This window comes from Nesoenas mayeri (genome assembly GCF_963082525.1).
Source record: "Nesoenas mayeri genome assembly, chromosome: 2".
NCBI lineage: Eukaryota > Metazoa > Chordata > Aves > Columbiformes > Columbidae > Nesoenas > Nesoenas mayeri.
The window spans coordinates 6,013,418-6,025,856 of record NC_137543.1 but is presented as its reverse complement, the minus strand read 5'-3'; the positions used below and the strand labels follow the sequence as shown (position 1 = coordinate 6,025,856).

Below are 12,439 nucleotides of genomic sequence, written 5' to 3'. Positions count from 1 at the left end.
CTGTTGGTCTTCACTTTTTGTGCTAAGCAAATGAATATGAACATAAATCTTACCGCTGTTATTTTACGTAGTTGAATTTATTCATTACACTTCAAAATCAATACATTGAATGAATCAGGATCTGAACTGGAGTTAATCAAGCAACACAAGGATAAGCAGATCATTATTTGAAACTGTCACGGTTTCTCTTATCTCATCCTTGTACACTCTATCTCTCTGTACGGTCTTGTTTCGCCGGTACAGTCTCTTTTCTCCCCGTATGGGCCACCAATTAAATCTGTCACGGTTTAAGGCAAGGTGGCAATAAACCATGGCAGACGCTCCCTGTTATCCCCTTTACCTCCCACCAGCCCTTCCTTTAGATCGGAAACATGATAAGAAAGATAAGGGGAAAGGAAGAGAGACTTAGACTTCAAGTTGGAGAGTTTTAAAGGGTTTACTAATGCTAGTAATAAATAGAGAATATATATACAAAATATACAAAACCAGTCTCAAGTGCTGGATGTGCAGTTGGCGTCACTCAGCAGCAGAGCTGGGTGTGCGGAGCCGGTGGCTCCAGCAGCTGCAGCGCAGGCGCCCGGGAGTCATGGGCGGGACTGCACAGCAAACAGGAACCTGGTTGCAGGATGCAGGGCCTGAACCCTGTAGATCACAGACAGACAGACAGACAGGGTCCTCTCCAGATGCCGGCCATGGGCGAAGAGAGCGTGACCCTCGTGATCACCCTCTTATATAGGGGGTATCACGGTTATGGGGTGGAATACTTGCGTCGGTCAGTTCTAGTCACCTGGTCCATCCACCCCTCCTCAAACACGCCCCTCTCACAACGGAACATGGGAGAACTTATCAGTCTTTCTTGGCTACCATAGTAATAAACCTAAACACGAGCTTCTTCAGCATTCCGTTGGTCTCTTATCAGCACCGAGGGCAGCATCCGAGGAAAAATATGCAGGCTAAGACTCAAAACAGTACAGGCACCTAGAAGAACTGAGCTGAAAGAAGTCACTGAAAGAAAACCGGTCTTGTTTTTAACAAAACCAGGACATTCCACCCCTTATTCCATACCATTTGAGTCCTACCCAAATCACCACTGCTTTCTGCCTGTCTTCAAATGTATACACACACACACACACAAATACGTATATCACTAGTTCATGAGTGCAAGTCTCTCTATCACAGCAGTCTCTCTAAGCTGAAAGAAAAATCAATGAAAGAGAACCGGTCTTGTTTTTAACAAAACCAGGACAGAAACAGATAGACGTGCACAGGTATTGCGGTTTTCCTCTTCGCTTTCTACATAGTCTAAAAGATGTGTACTTCAGGAAAATAAACTACACCTTTTTAATAAAGCAGTTTGAGCGAAGTTATTTAATGAGCCAGCTTGTCTCTAGACAAGACCAACTTCAGAGAGAGACTTGAAAATGATAAACCAAGCCCGGTGAGTTTTACCCGGCTGCGACTCTTGAATTTTAAAAAAGCAGGGAAACGTGTGGCAGATAAACAGCTCCCAACAACAGGAGCACGGAGCAGTGCTCAAGTTTTACCGTACACGGCTAAAGAAATCACAGAACTGGCCAAAAAGCTGTAAAAAACACGGCACCGTGATGACTAAGAAGAGTTAAGTGGCTTCTGAGAAGTTTCCTTCTCCTCCATGTGCAATCTCAGCAGACTTTTATCGCAATATGTCAGAAAGTGTTTATATTCAAGCTTTTTTTAATGTATTAATGCTTACACCATATCGTGCCACCGCTATAGATCGAACACGCATGAGGTGCCAAGTCTGCTCAATTACATTTCTTTATATATACAAACACATATACTTTTTTATATATGCATACACGGATAAGATACGGCGCTATGTTGAAGTTGTAAAAAGACTTCCAACTAATGGCTAAGAACCTACTATGCTGCTATAAATATTCCCCGGTATTATATTGAAGATTTCAGTCTCCATCCTGAGATCAGTTAATTTTAATACTGCAAAACCAACCAAACCAGCTCCTTTTTGAAAGATTTATTGATGAGGCAGGTACTTTGTCAACTAAAATACCATGCAGTGCATTAAAATCAGTTCATTAGTGTCAGTTAAGTAAACGTCACTTCAACTCTGAAGTTTACATCAAGTTTTAATTTGCATTATATTCTCTGTTCAGCCTGATTAAAACTCCGTTCTTCTCAGCCCTTGAAATCAATAACTTTTACCTCTCTAAAAATTAATTTACACACTGTAGAAGATCCCAGGGGAAATGCTGCCCTAATTTAAACGCAGTATTCAGGAATAACATTCCTTGTGACTAGAAAACATTGCAAAGTGCTGACAGGCTACATCTGTATCAGCAAATATTGCAGCACAGGCAAGAAACTACAGAGCAAAGCAGTTGTTGCTGCCGCTACATGTACTTCAGGAGATTATTTGTGACAGTCAGCGCAAGCCAAACCTTCCAAGAGAAGGTTTCCAACACGGGATCGCTTACTTTCCACTCTCTTGCACCTGGGTAGAAACAACCCCAGGTTCCAGTATAAGTTGGGGAACGAGCTGTTGGAGAGCAGTGTAGGGGAAAGGGACCTGGGGGTCCTGGGGACAGCAGGGTGAGCATGAGCCAGTACTGGGCACTTGTGGCCAGGAAGGCCAATGGTACCTGGGGTGGATGAGAAGGGGGTGGTCAGTAGGTCAGAGAGGTTCTCCTGCCCCTCTGCTCTGCCCTGGGGAGACCACACCTGGAATCTTGTGTCCAGTTGTGGCCCCTCAGTTCCAGCAGGACAGGGAACTGCTGCAGAGAGTCCAGCGCAGGGCAACAAAGATGCTGAAGGGAGTGGAGCATCTCCCGTGTGAGGAAAGGCTGAGGGAGCTGGGGCTCTGGAGCTGGACAAGAGGACACTGAGGGGTGACCTCATTCATGGTTACAGATATATAAAGGGTGAGTGTCGGGAGGATGGAGCCAGGCTCTTCTCAGTGACAACCAATGATAGGACAAGGGGTAATGGGTACAAACTGGAACACAAGAGGTTCCACTGAAATATGAGAAGAAACTTCTCAGTGAGGGTGACAGAACACTGGACCAGACTGCCCAGGGAGGTTGTGGAGTCTCCTTCTGTGCAGACATTCCAACCCGCCTGGACACCTTCCTGTGTAACCTCATCTGGGTGTTCCTGCTCCATGGGGGGATTGCACTGGATGAGCTTTCCAGGTTCCTTCCAATCCCTGACATTCTGTGATTCTGTGATTCTCTAGAAACAATATCAGAATTAAGTCTGCTCTAGGAACTCTTCTAAACAACTCTGGCTCAGCAACAAATTGTGATATGATAATTTTTGCCGTTTTCCTAACAGTTTACGACTGGTTTGAAAAGCAAGAGCCTCCACTGCATGACCAATAATCTCTTCTGTCAACACCATAACCTCATTCACTTATTGATTCCTTCTATCACTTCTGATCATTTGTAATTTTTTAATTCAGGAACACTGTATTAACTAAATCACGCTGATTTAAATGCTCCATCATTCCTTGGAAAGAACATCTATAGGAAGAAATCACACTTCAAGGATGTTCTGATTTCTTCCCATTAAAACACAATTATCCATACACCTACTATGATTTACTAGAGTTTCTTATACTTTACCCAGTACCGGTATCAAATTCACTGAATTCCAGACTCATTCTAATTCAGTTTACTTTGCCTCAGTCAGTACTGAGACAAACAAATACGCAAACAGTCACCAGGATGGCCAGAAGCAAGAGGCTGACTACACTGCAGACACCTATGCTGAAGATACATTCACCTGATTTACTTAGAACTTCCTCTCTGAGCTCTTAAAAAGACACAGAGATACACCTCCCACTCGTAATTTTAGAAGAAGAATGAAGACAACTTAAGAAATTATCCGATTGGAAGTGTTAGCGGTTCAACAATTTAATTTTAAAACTCTTCAAGCATCTTTGAACTTTTTGTGGTACCTGACATTTATTATTGCTCATAGAATCATAGAATGTCCTGAGTTGGACCCACAAGGATCATCGAGTCCAACATCTTGGATCAGTCTCCACCTTAAACCATTTCTAATTACACTTGGAAAGGATTCTACAGGTTTCTCCTCCGTAGAGGAAGGACCAAGGCTCAGAATCTTCCTTCCTGAAAAGAAAACCTTGATCAAAGCTTTCTTATCCAGCACAATCTTCCCTGAGTGTTTTTAAACCCCGATTATGTTTCAGTCCTGGCAGCCTTCCTGCTTCTGATACACCTGAAGAAGTTATTTGCTTTCATGAGTTCAGCAAGTTACACCTCAAAATCTTCTCTTGGCTTATGTTCCTCACTGCCCCCCATCATTTAACTTATCAAGTCTGACATTCCCTTCTACTTTCTATGCTTGGACACAACATCCACTTTTATACAGTAAACTTTTTTTCTTTTTCTCCCTAAATTGCATTTATTTTGCTGATTAACTCCCCTTGCTTTTTATTTTTTTTTTAATTTATTTTAATTACTAGAATAAACTTACTGAGAATCTACTATGACATCTTTAAGCAGTTTCCGTGCTACCACTCCATTAATTTCTTCCAGCTAGCTTAATGTATCTCCTCTTTACGAAGTCAAATACCACAGTCAAGGTGGTTTATTTAAAAATTGGGCATTCATATTTGTTTAGCTTACATTTCTATATTATAATCTTCTTTCTATGATTCTACGATGGTTTCATGTGACCTAAATATGAAGAACAGGGGGAAAAAAGAGAAGCATCACTATGGGAAGAGGCTGGAGCAAAAACAAACAGAGGAGCGATATCAAGCAACCAGCTCAAACTAAACAAAATAAGCCGAAGCTCTCAAGAACTCTCATTATAGCAGCCTAAACAGGGTAAAAAATGAGAAAGTCATAGCAAGACATAAACAGGATCCAGTCAGGTGAACATCAAATAACAAGTTGCTCCAGCAGCCCCTCAAAACAAGAGGCGGGTTTAAATTATTCCATGCTCTAGAGTCGTGGCAGGTGCTTATAGGTTCATGGGTCTTTCTGATCCCTTTCTCCAGTCAAACACCATTTAGTTCAATCTGTGTGGGGATACAGAACTCACCAAGCGCCCACGTAGCTTGGTCCCATTTTCCCAGCTGTTTGGGTGAAAATTCAAGACAATGTTTTAAATAAAGATCCTCAGAAACTGAGTCTGGTATTTACTGCTGCCAATACAGGCTGGGCAGAGGGTTACTCTTAAGGGCATTTTCACACTTACTTTTGATCTAGCTGCCAATTTTTACAACCTCAGTTTAATATTCTTTCTTGTTTCCTATAATTGAAATTTAAACATCACCAAGTGAATGCATATGCAATCTGTTCTATAAATAAAAATGCCTGTAAAATATAGCATCGTTTCCCCTTTCAAGCTGTGAGATAGAAAAGTATATTTTAAGAGTTGTCAGACATGGCATCGCCAAATTACAATCAGCCCAGGCTTGACCATCATTTCCGAAGCTAAACAAGGTTTGGGGATATTTTTCTTAACTCATTACTTGTTCACAAAAGGCACAGGCCTCACCCCGGCCATTGACATATCAGCCATTACCTGAGCACAGGAGTCTTGAAAGGAGGATAAAAAGGTTCTGAAAGCGACCTCAGGTGACCAGCGTGCGGTCCCTGGTCCTCCAGCCACCATCACCTCTAAGCTGTTGAGTTATCAAAGTGTCTGCCCAGCCCATGCTGACAGGTCCATCGCATCTGATGCAGAGGATGCGGGGAACTGAAACAGCGTTCAGCATAAATTTTGGCAGAGGTTCTTCATCAGGGAGGATGATGTAAGGATAGAATGAGAATAAAGCATCTTCTGGAAGTGAAAGATTGTATTCACGTGAGCCAAACTTACAAACCTCCAAGGTTTGCATGGCGCGGGTCAACGTGTCGTATCATTTTGAAGGGCCAAATAACAGCCAGTACTGCAGCAGGTGCAGAATCTTGTCGCAAACGAGTTCAGAATCACATCAGTAAAATTTAGACAACCAGAGATATTTCTGAAAATTCAACTCAGGACATTTTGCAGAATCACAGAATGTCAGGGGTTGGAAGGGACCTCAAAAGCTCATCCAGCGCAATCCCCCCATGGAGCAGGAACACCCAGATGAGGTTACACACGAAGGTGTCCAGGCGGGTTGGAATGTCTGCAGAAAAGGAGACTCCACAACCTCCCTGGGCAGCCTGGGCCAGGCTTTGCCACCCTCACCAGGAACAAGTTTCTTCTCAAATTTAAGTGGAACCTCCTGTGTTCCAGTTTGAACCCATTACCCCTTGTCCTATCATTGGTTGCCACCGAGAAGAGCCTGGCTCCATCCTCCTGACACTCACCCTTCATATATCAGTAACCATGAATAAGGTCACCCCTCAGTGTCCTCTTGTCCAGCTCCAGAGCCCCAGCTCCCTCAGCCTTTCCTCACACGGGAGATGCTCCACTCCCTTCAGCATCTTTGTTGCCCTGCGCTGGACTCTCTCCAGCAGTTCCCTGTCTTGCTGGAACTGAGGGGCAAAGAACAAAAACCTTGAAAGGAACAAAAACCTTTTTTTGTAGGTAGAGTGATATTTTTATCACCCCGATGACCAAGTCCAATGACTCTCTGAAATACACCATAAAAACAGCGGCTGACCACATAATGATCTCCGCCGCCCCGCGCTGCAACGCCTGTATGGATATTTGTAAAGCTGGCAAACTGAAAATCAAAATCCACGCACTGAAATCCCTCCTCATGGAGATTGATGAGCTCTGTCGATGAGCTTTGCTTCTGAAGATAAAATATCCAGTGACAGGAAGGAAATCTCCCAAGTCCTTCATCACACGCAGGACCTCATCTGTCCTCAGGTTGAACAGAAGTGTCATAACGAGTTAATTCTTTCACTAAAGATTCCGTGTCTTCCAGCAGAATCAATGACTGTGGCCAGGGTGATGAGCATCCACTCTGGGGGGTGCATTGCTATCATTTTTAGTTTGCTAGAGCTAAAACAAATTCCTTCATGGCAAAGAAAAATAAACAAGGCAAAATCGTTCAAAATCTTATACTTAGGGAGCAAAGAAGCCCTGAGACCCAGATCAGCAAAACTCACCAGAAAACTGGAAACAACTAACGTGCAACAACAGTCAGAGGACAAGAGGATCTTAATGGCAGAGCTACACTGAGAAGCACTTTGCAAACCACCTGAATTTTAAATCCAGGTGTAGGATTTAAGATGTATTATGAATTACAAGCTTTAAAAACATGAAGTTTATGCCATTTAAGAAAAAAACATATTCAGGTCAAAACTTTGTTTTCAAGAGAGTGTGATTCCAACTTGTACCTGGAAACTTGGCAACTTTCTGCACAGCACAGAGAAGTAATAATATCTTGGGATTCTTAAACTCCAATGCTAACGTATTACTTCAGTTTCCTAGTTCAATCTTAATTCCTTAAGGAAACATGGAAGTTTCAGTCGTGATCTTCAGTATTTACAACTCTTTTAAAACAGAGGAAAACACTCACAGACTTAAAATATAAGTACCATAATCCTATGTATTCAAATCATCTTGCTACTGCCCTCTACTACAACCCAACGTTGAAGGCGTTTTGTTGGTTTATTTTTTCCTAATCTGATATTTTTTCTGAAACTATAAATTTAAAGTAACTTCTTATGCTAAATGGACTCTCGCACAACATCACACGATATCAATCTCAGAAGAACTACCAAAAGAATTGCCAACCATAAATACATTCCTGGCACTGTCACCATCCACACTTTAGCTGGTCCAGAACACCACAAACCGTGTTTGAGCGACGTGCCGTCAATAAAAGGCTCCGAATGCAACACCAAGTTCTATTTTGGATGTTGTCACGAGAGGAGAAAACGATTCAGCTGCTTTTCAAACACATTGGAGAATATTTAGTCTGATTTTTCAAAGGCAATAAACATCAGAGGTGTTATGAAACTGGAAGCTTTACTCAGAGGTATAATGTCTGAAGACAAGAATCACAAAAGTTGCTTCTCTTTAAGATTTCGCACTTTTTTAGGATTAGGAATGAGCAAATTTAATACGTGGACACACGCAGTAAAAGAGCTCAAAACGTTGTCTTCAGCCAAACTCCTCATGCACAAATCAACGGAGCTTCATTAAAAATCCAAGGACCCTTTGACAACAAAATCTACAGACAAAACGATAATTTATTACAGTTTATCAGTTCTTTGCAGTTCCTCCCCTTCCTCCATCACTGATTTGAGCAACTAAACAGAGGGAATTCACTGGCAGGTAAAGACCTACACAATTTTATTCCCATTCTCTTTCTCGTAAATGAGGGAATAACTGAAAAAAAATACACTTTTAACCTAGTGTATTAATAACATTTTTTCAAACCTTGCATTACCAGTTCGATCTTATTAATCTGGGTGATACACCTGTTCAAAATATCTTTCCTACAAAATGTAATACCAACATAACAGTTGCCACTTTTTGCTTTTCCAGGTGATTTTGTTAATGCTACGTGGCCCTCGCACACACCAGTGCCATGAGAATCAGCCACAGGCACATTCATCCCATTGCCATCCACCGACAAATTCACTAAGTCCCACTGAAATTCATTGCTGAGTTCAAATTTGGAAAGAAAACACAGAAACTGACAGAAAGTTAAGCCTACTGTTCTAGTTAAACACTATTTAATGCAATCCCATCACATTCAGCTTCTACAAGCTCATCATCTCCAATACAGAGACAAGGGTCGTACTCCCTTAGCCAGATTCTGTAGCCGCACTATGAAGGTTTCATTAGAAAACATATTTCATCAGAAAGCTCATGGTCCATTGAGCCTGAACTACTGTACACGCTTCTAAATTTACTCTTCCATCTCAACTCCTCTCAATCTCTTCATTAACAGCACTTAGGAAAGCTGCTGGTGTTTTTAAATGATACTCTCTTTTTTAATCCACATGCAAAGTAAGCCCTCTGATCGTATTCTTAATATTTACAAAGGAAACAGAGCATTAGGCTCGAGGCAATCTACAGGTGGAAAATATTAAAGCAAGTTTGATTTTAGACCCTACAGAGATCAGGATATTAATATTTAAAATCAATAACACAATATACGTGACGGATTACGAACAACAAGCTACTTCACGCGTACGCAGAATTCCTTAACTTCTGTGCTCCCCGTTACTCCTCCAATTCAGTATTTCAGAAAAAGGACAAATATCTCTTTCTTTTGTTAATCGTACCTTGATCAGAAAGAAAATCCAGCATGGTCTGGAGAAGGAAAGACAGATGCCTGACACATAGAGCAGGGTTGCCCATTCGTCTGGAAGCGTAGACCAGTTCATGGAGCAAACGCATCTGCACCGCAGCCCATCCCCGATGAGTTCCTGCAAAGTAAGAAGGCATTTCATGCTTTTTAAAGCTAAAAGTCATCACAAACCAACTCTTTTTTTAAGTTTTCTTCCTATGCAAAGCACTAATTTAATGACGCATCATCCGATGGAACCAATAATTACAGAATCCCAATCTTGTTGTCAAAATTCGCAGCTGTGAGTCTGCTTGAATATTTAGATGTGAAAGCAATTTTTGTTTTATATGCTTACCAACTAATTTATCGTTCGAATCCAGAAAATGAAGTTAATCCTTCTGATGAAGTGAAACCAAAATGATACACAAACCCTTGAAAGTTTTATCATTTTAAATTCTCTGAGCAAGAACTTCACATGAGATTTCATACAGGAACTTCATTTTTATCCAAATCGAGTTGTTCTTAACGCTCTTTAAAGATCCAACAAAATATGTTTTCTCTAAATGCTTTCCTGGCCACTAAAAGTAAATAAAAAGGAGTAAAACTACGGGACATGAGGCACATTTCCTGATTTTCAGTCTTTAAAAAATAAGTGTGGGATTATAAATTTGCAAAGTATCTATGGTAACAATTAACAGGTCATCACAATGTAACTTCTCTTTCAAAAACTTAATTTGCGCTACTCTTCATTAAATGCAACTTGCTTTTAGGAGTAAGCAATAGTTTTTAAATAACAAAGTGTGCAATATTTCATAAACTTCTACAGCTTTCCTTCTATTACCCTTGAGCATTAGGCAAAATTGTCTAGAAATATTTACTATGACCAAACCTTGAGAGTTTCTCTTTTGCACACACGAGTCTCATTATTTTTCAGGTATCAAACGTCGCTCTTATTCCACACTTCTTACTGTTTTCAGCGACCCTTCCGTACATCTCCAAAATTGCCATTTTAGGGGTAAAATCTAACAAAGTACTTCAGCGCAACATAAAGGTCACTTAAAAATGGAAGATAAACACCAATCACGCTGTGCTTTTTTGTGTAATCGTCATTTCTTGCAGAATTTCTGTGACCTCTTCTCCCAATAAAGCCCCATCCCAGGTCTTCTCCTTTTCCATCGTAGGTCAGAGCGTATTTTTCCTTCTTCACATGAGTTTTTCTATATTTTCCCTTGACTGAATTGACCAGATGACTCCACTATTTCAATGGCTAAATGACCCAGCACGTACAGAAAGAACTGAATTTACAATTGAATTAACAAGACTTCATCAAACTGGAATCCCAACAATAGTCAATGGACTCTCACAAAAGAATATTCTGGCTGCGGTTCACAGAATCCCAGAATGTCAGGGGTTGGAAGGGACCAGGAAAGCTCATCCAGTGCAATCCCCCCATGGAGCAGGAACACCCAGATGAGGTTACACAGGAAGGTGTCCAGGCGGGTTGGAATGTCTGCACAGAAGGAGACTCCACAACCTCCCTGGGCAGCCTGGACCAGGCTCTGCCACCCTCACCAGGAACAAGTTTCTTCTCAAATTTAAGTGGAACCTCCTGTGTTCCAGTTTGAACCCATTACCCCTTGTCCTATCATTGGTTGTCACCGAGAAGAGCCTGGCTCCATCCCCCTGACAGTCACCCTTTATATATCATCTGTAAACATGAAGGGGGTTACCCCTCAGTGTCCTCTTGTCCAGCTCCAGAGCCCCAGCTCCCTCAGCCTTTCCTCACACGGGAGATGCTCCACTCCCTTCAGCATCTTTGTTGCCCTGCGCTGGACTCTCTCCAGCAGTTCCCTGTCCTGCTGGAACTGAGAGGCCACAACTGGACACAAGATTCCAGGTGTGGTCTCCCCAGGGCAGAGCAGAGGGGCAGGAGAACCTCTCTGACCTACTGACCACCCCCTTCTCATCCACCCCAGGTACCATTGGCCTTCCGGGCCACAAGGGCCCAGTGCTGGCTCATGCTCATCCTGCTGTCCCCAGGACCCACAGGTCCCTTTCCCCTACACTGCTCTCCAACAGCTCCTTCCCCAACTTACACTGGAACCTGGGGTTGTTCTGCCCAGATTCAAGACTCTACACTTGCCCTTGTTCTATTTCATTCAATGTTTCCCCGCCCAGCTCTCCATCCTGTCCAGGTCTCTGATGGCAGCACAGCCTCTGCCGTGTCAGCCACTCCTCCCAGCTTGGTGTCACCAGCAAACTTGCTGACAGTCACTCTGTTCCCTCGTCCAAATCACTGATTAATATATTGAATAGCACAGGCCTAGCACTGCCCCTGAGGCACTGCACTGGATACAGGCCCCAACTGGGCTCTGCGCCATTGACCATGACTCTCTGGCTTCTTCCCTTCAGCCAGTTCGTAGTTCATTCATATTCAAACCAGTTCAGAGTTTTCACATTGGTGAACTCCATCTCCTTTCCACCAACACTTGCGGCTCCACCATTTAGTGAATTGTCCCCAAAAGTTTAACTAGACAAAAGAACACATGTTTTTGGGCAACGTGGAAAGGTTTACTCAAAAGGAGTTCCCAAGCAGCACAGTATCTTAAAATCCTCTTCCTTCAGAGAAAAAATGCAGCATGGTACCTTAAAATCAAGATAACTTTTTACATTATTACTTTATATACAGCTTTGGATAATATTGATAAAAATTGTTGAAACGTAGCTTACCTACATTACAGAAGGTTAACACCGTATTTAACAGCTACAATAACTGGCATGTGTTCTCATGAGCTATTTTTCCTTTGTTTTTTTAATAGCCGCAATCAAATAGTAATTCAAAGGATATATAGCATATTGAAAACTGTTTAAATGCCTTAAGCAAATGCTAGACTTGCAGATAACATCACTCTGATCTGATTTGTGGAAAAATGTGACATATTCAACCCTACAGATACCGATATAATTACGTTTTATACATATATGTGCGTGTGTGCCTATACACAAAAATATAGTTGAAGAATGACCTTTTATATAAGAGTAACAAACACGAAAAGAAATACAGTTTCTGATACACAAATTGAAGACGTTAGAATTGTACAAAATACTCAAAGTATGATCCTTTTTGTGCTGAGAAGTGTTCATAAAAATACAAGGACGTTTCTCAGAGTAGAAATTAAGGTCTAACAAATAAAACACAATTATTTGCTGCAAGCGGAGGAA

At 41.8% G+C, this 12,439-nt stretch overlaps 1 protein-coding gene across 1 annotated transcript in view; it reads right to left on the bottom strand.

Annotated features, from left to right (window-relative positions):
• TRAPPC9 (trafficking protein particle complex subunit 9) overlaps nucleotides 1-12,439 on the bottom strand; it is a gene marked incomplete at both ends in the record, with an annotated part of 507,143 nt that overhangs the window by 468,306 nt on the left and 26,398 nt on the right. The window contains one exon of the mRNA XM_080339501.1: nucleotides 9,213-9,356. Within this exon, the coding sequence (XP_080195627.1) occupies nucleotides 9,213-9,356 (144 nt within the window). The remainder of the gene's footprint in view (nucleotides 1-9,212; nucleotides 9,357-12,439) is intronic.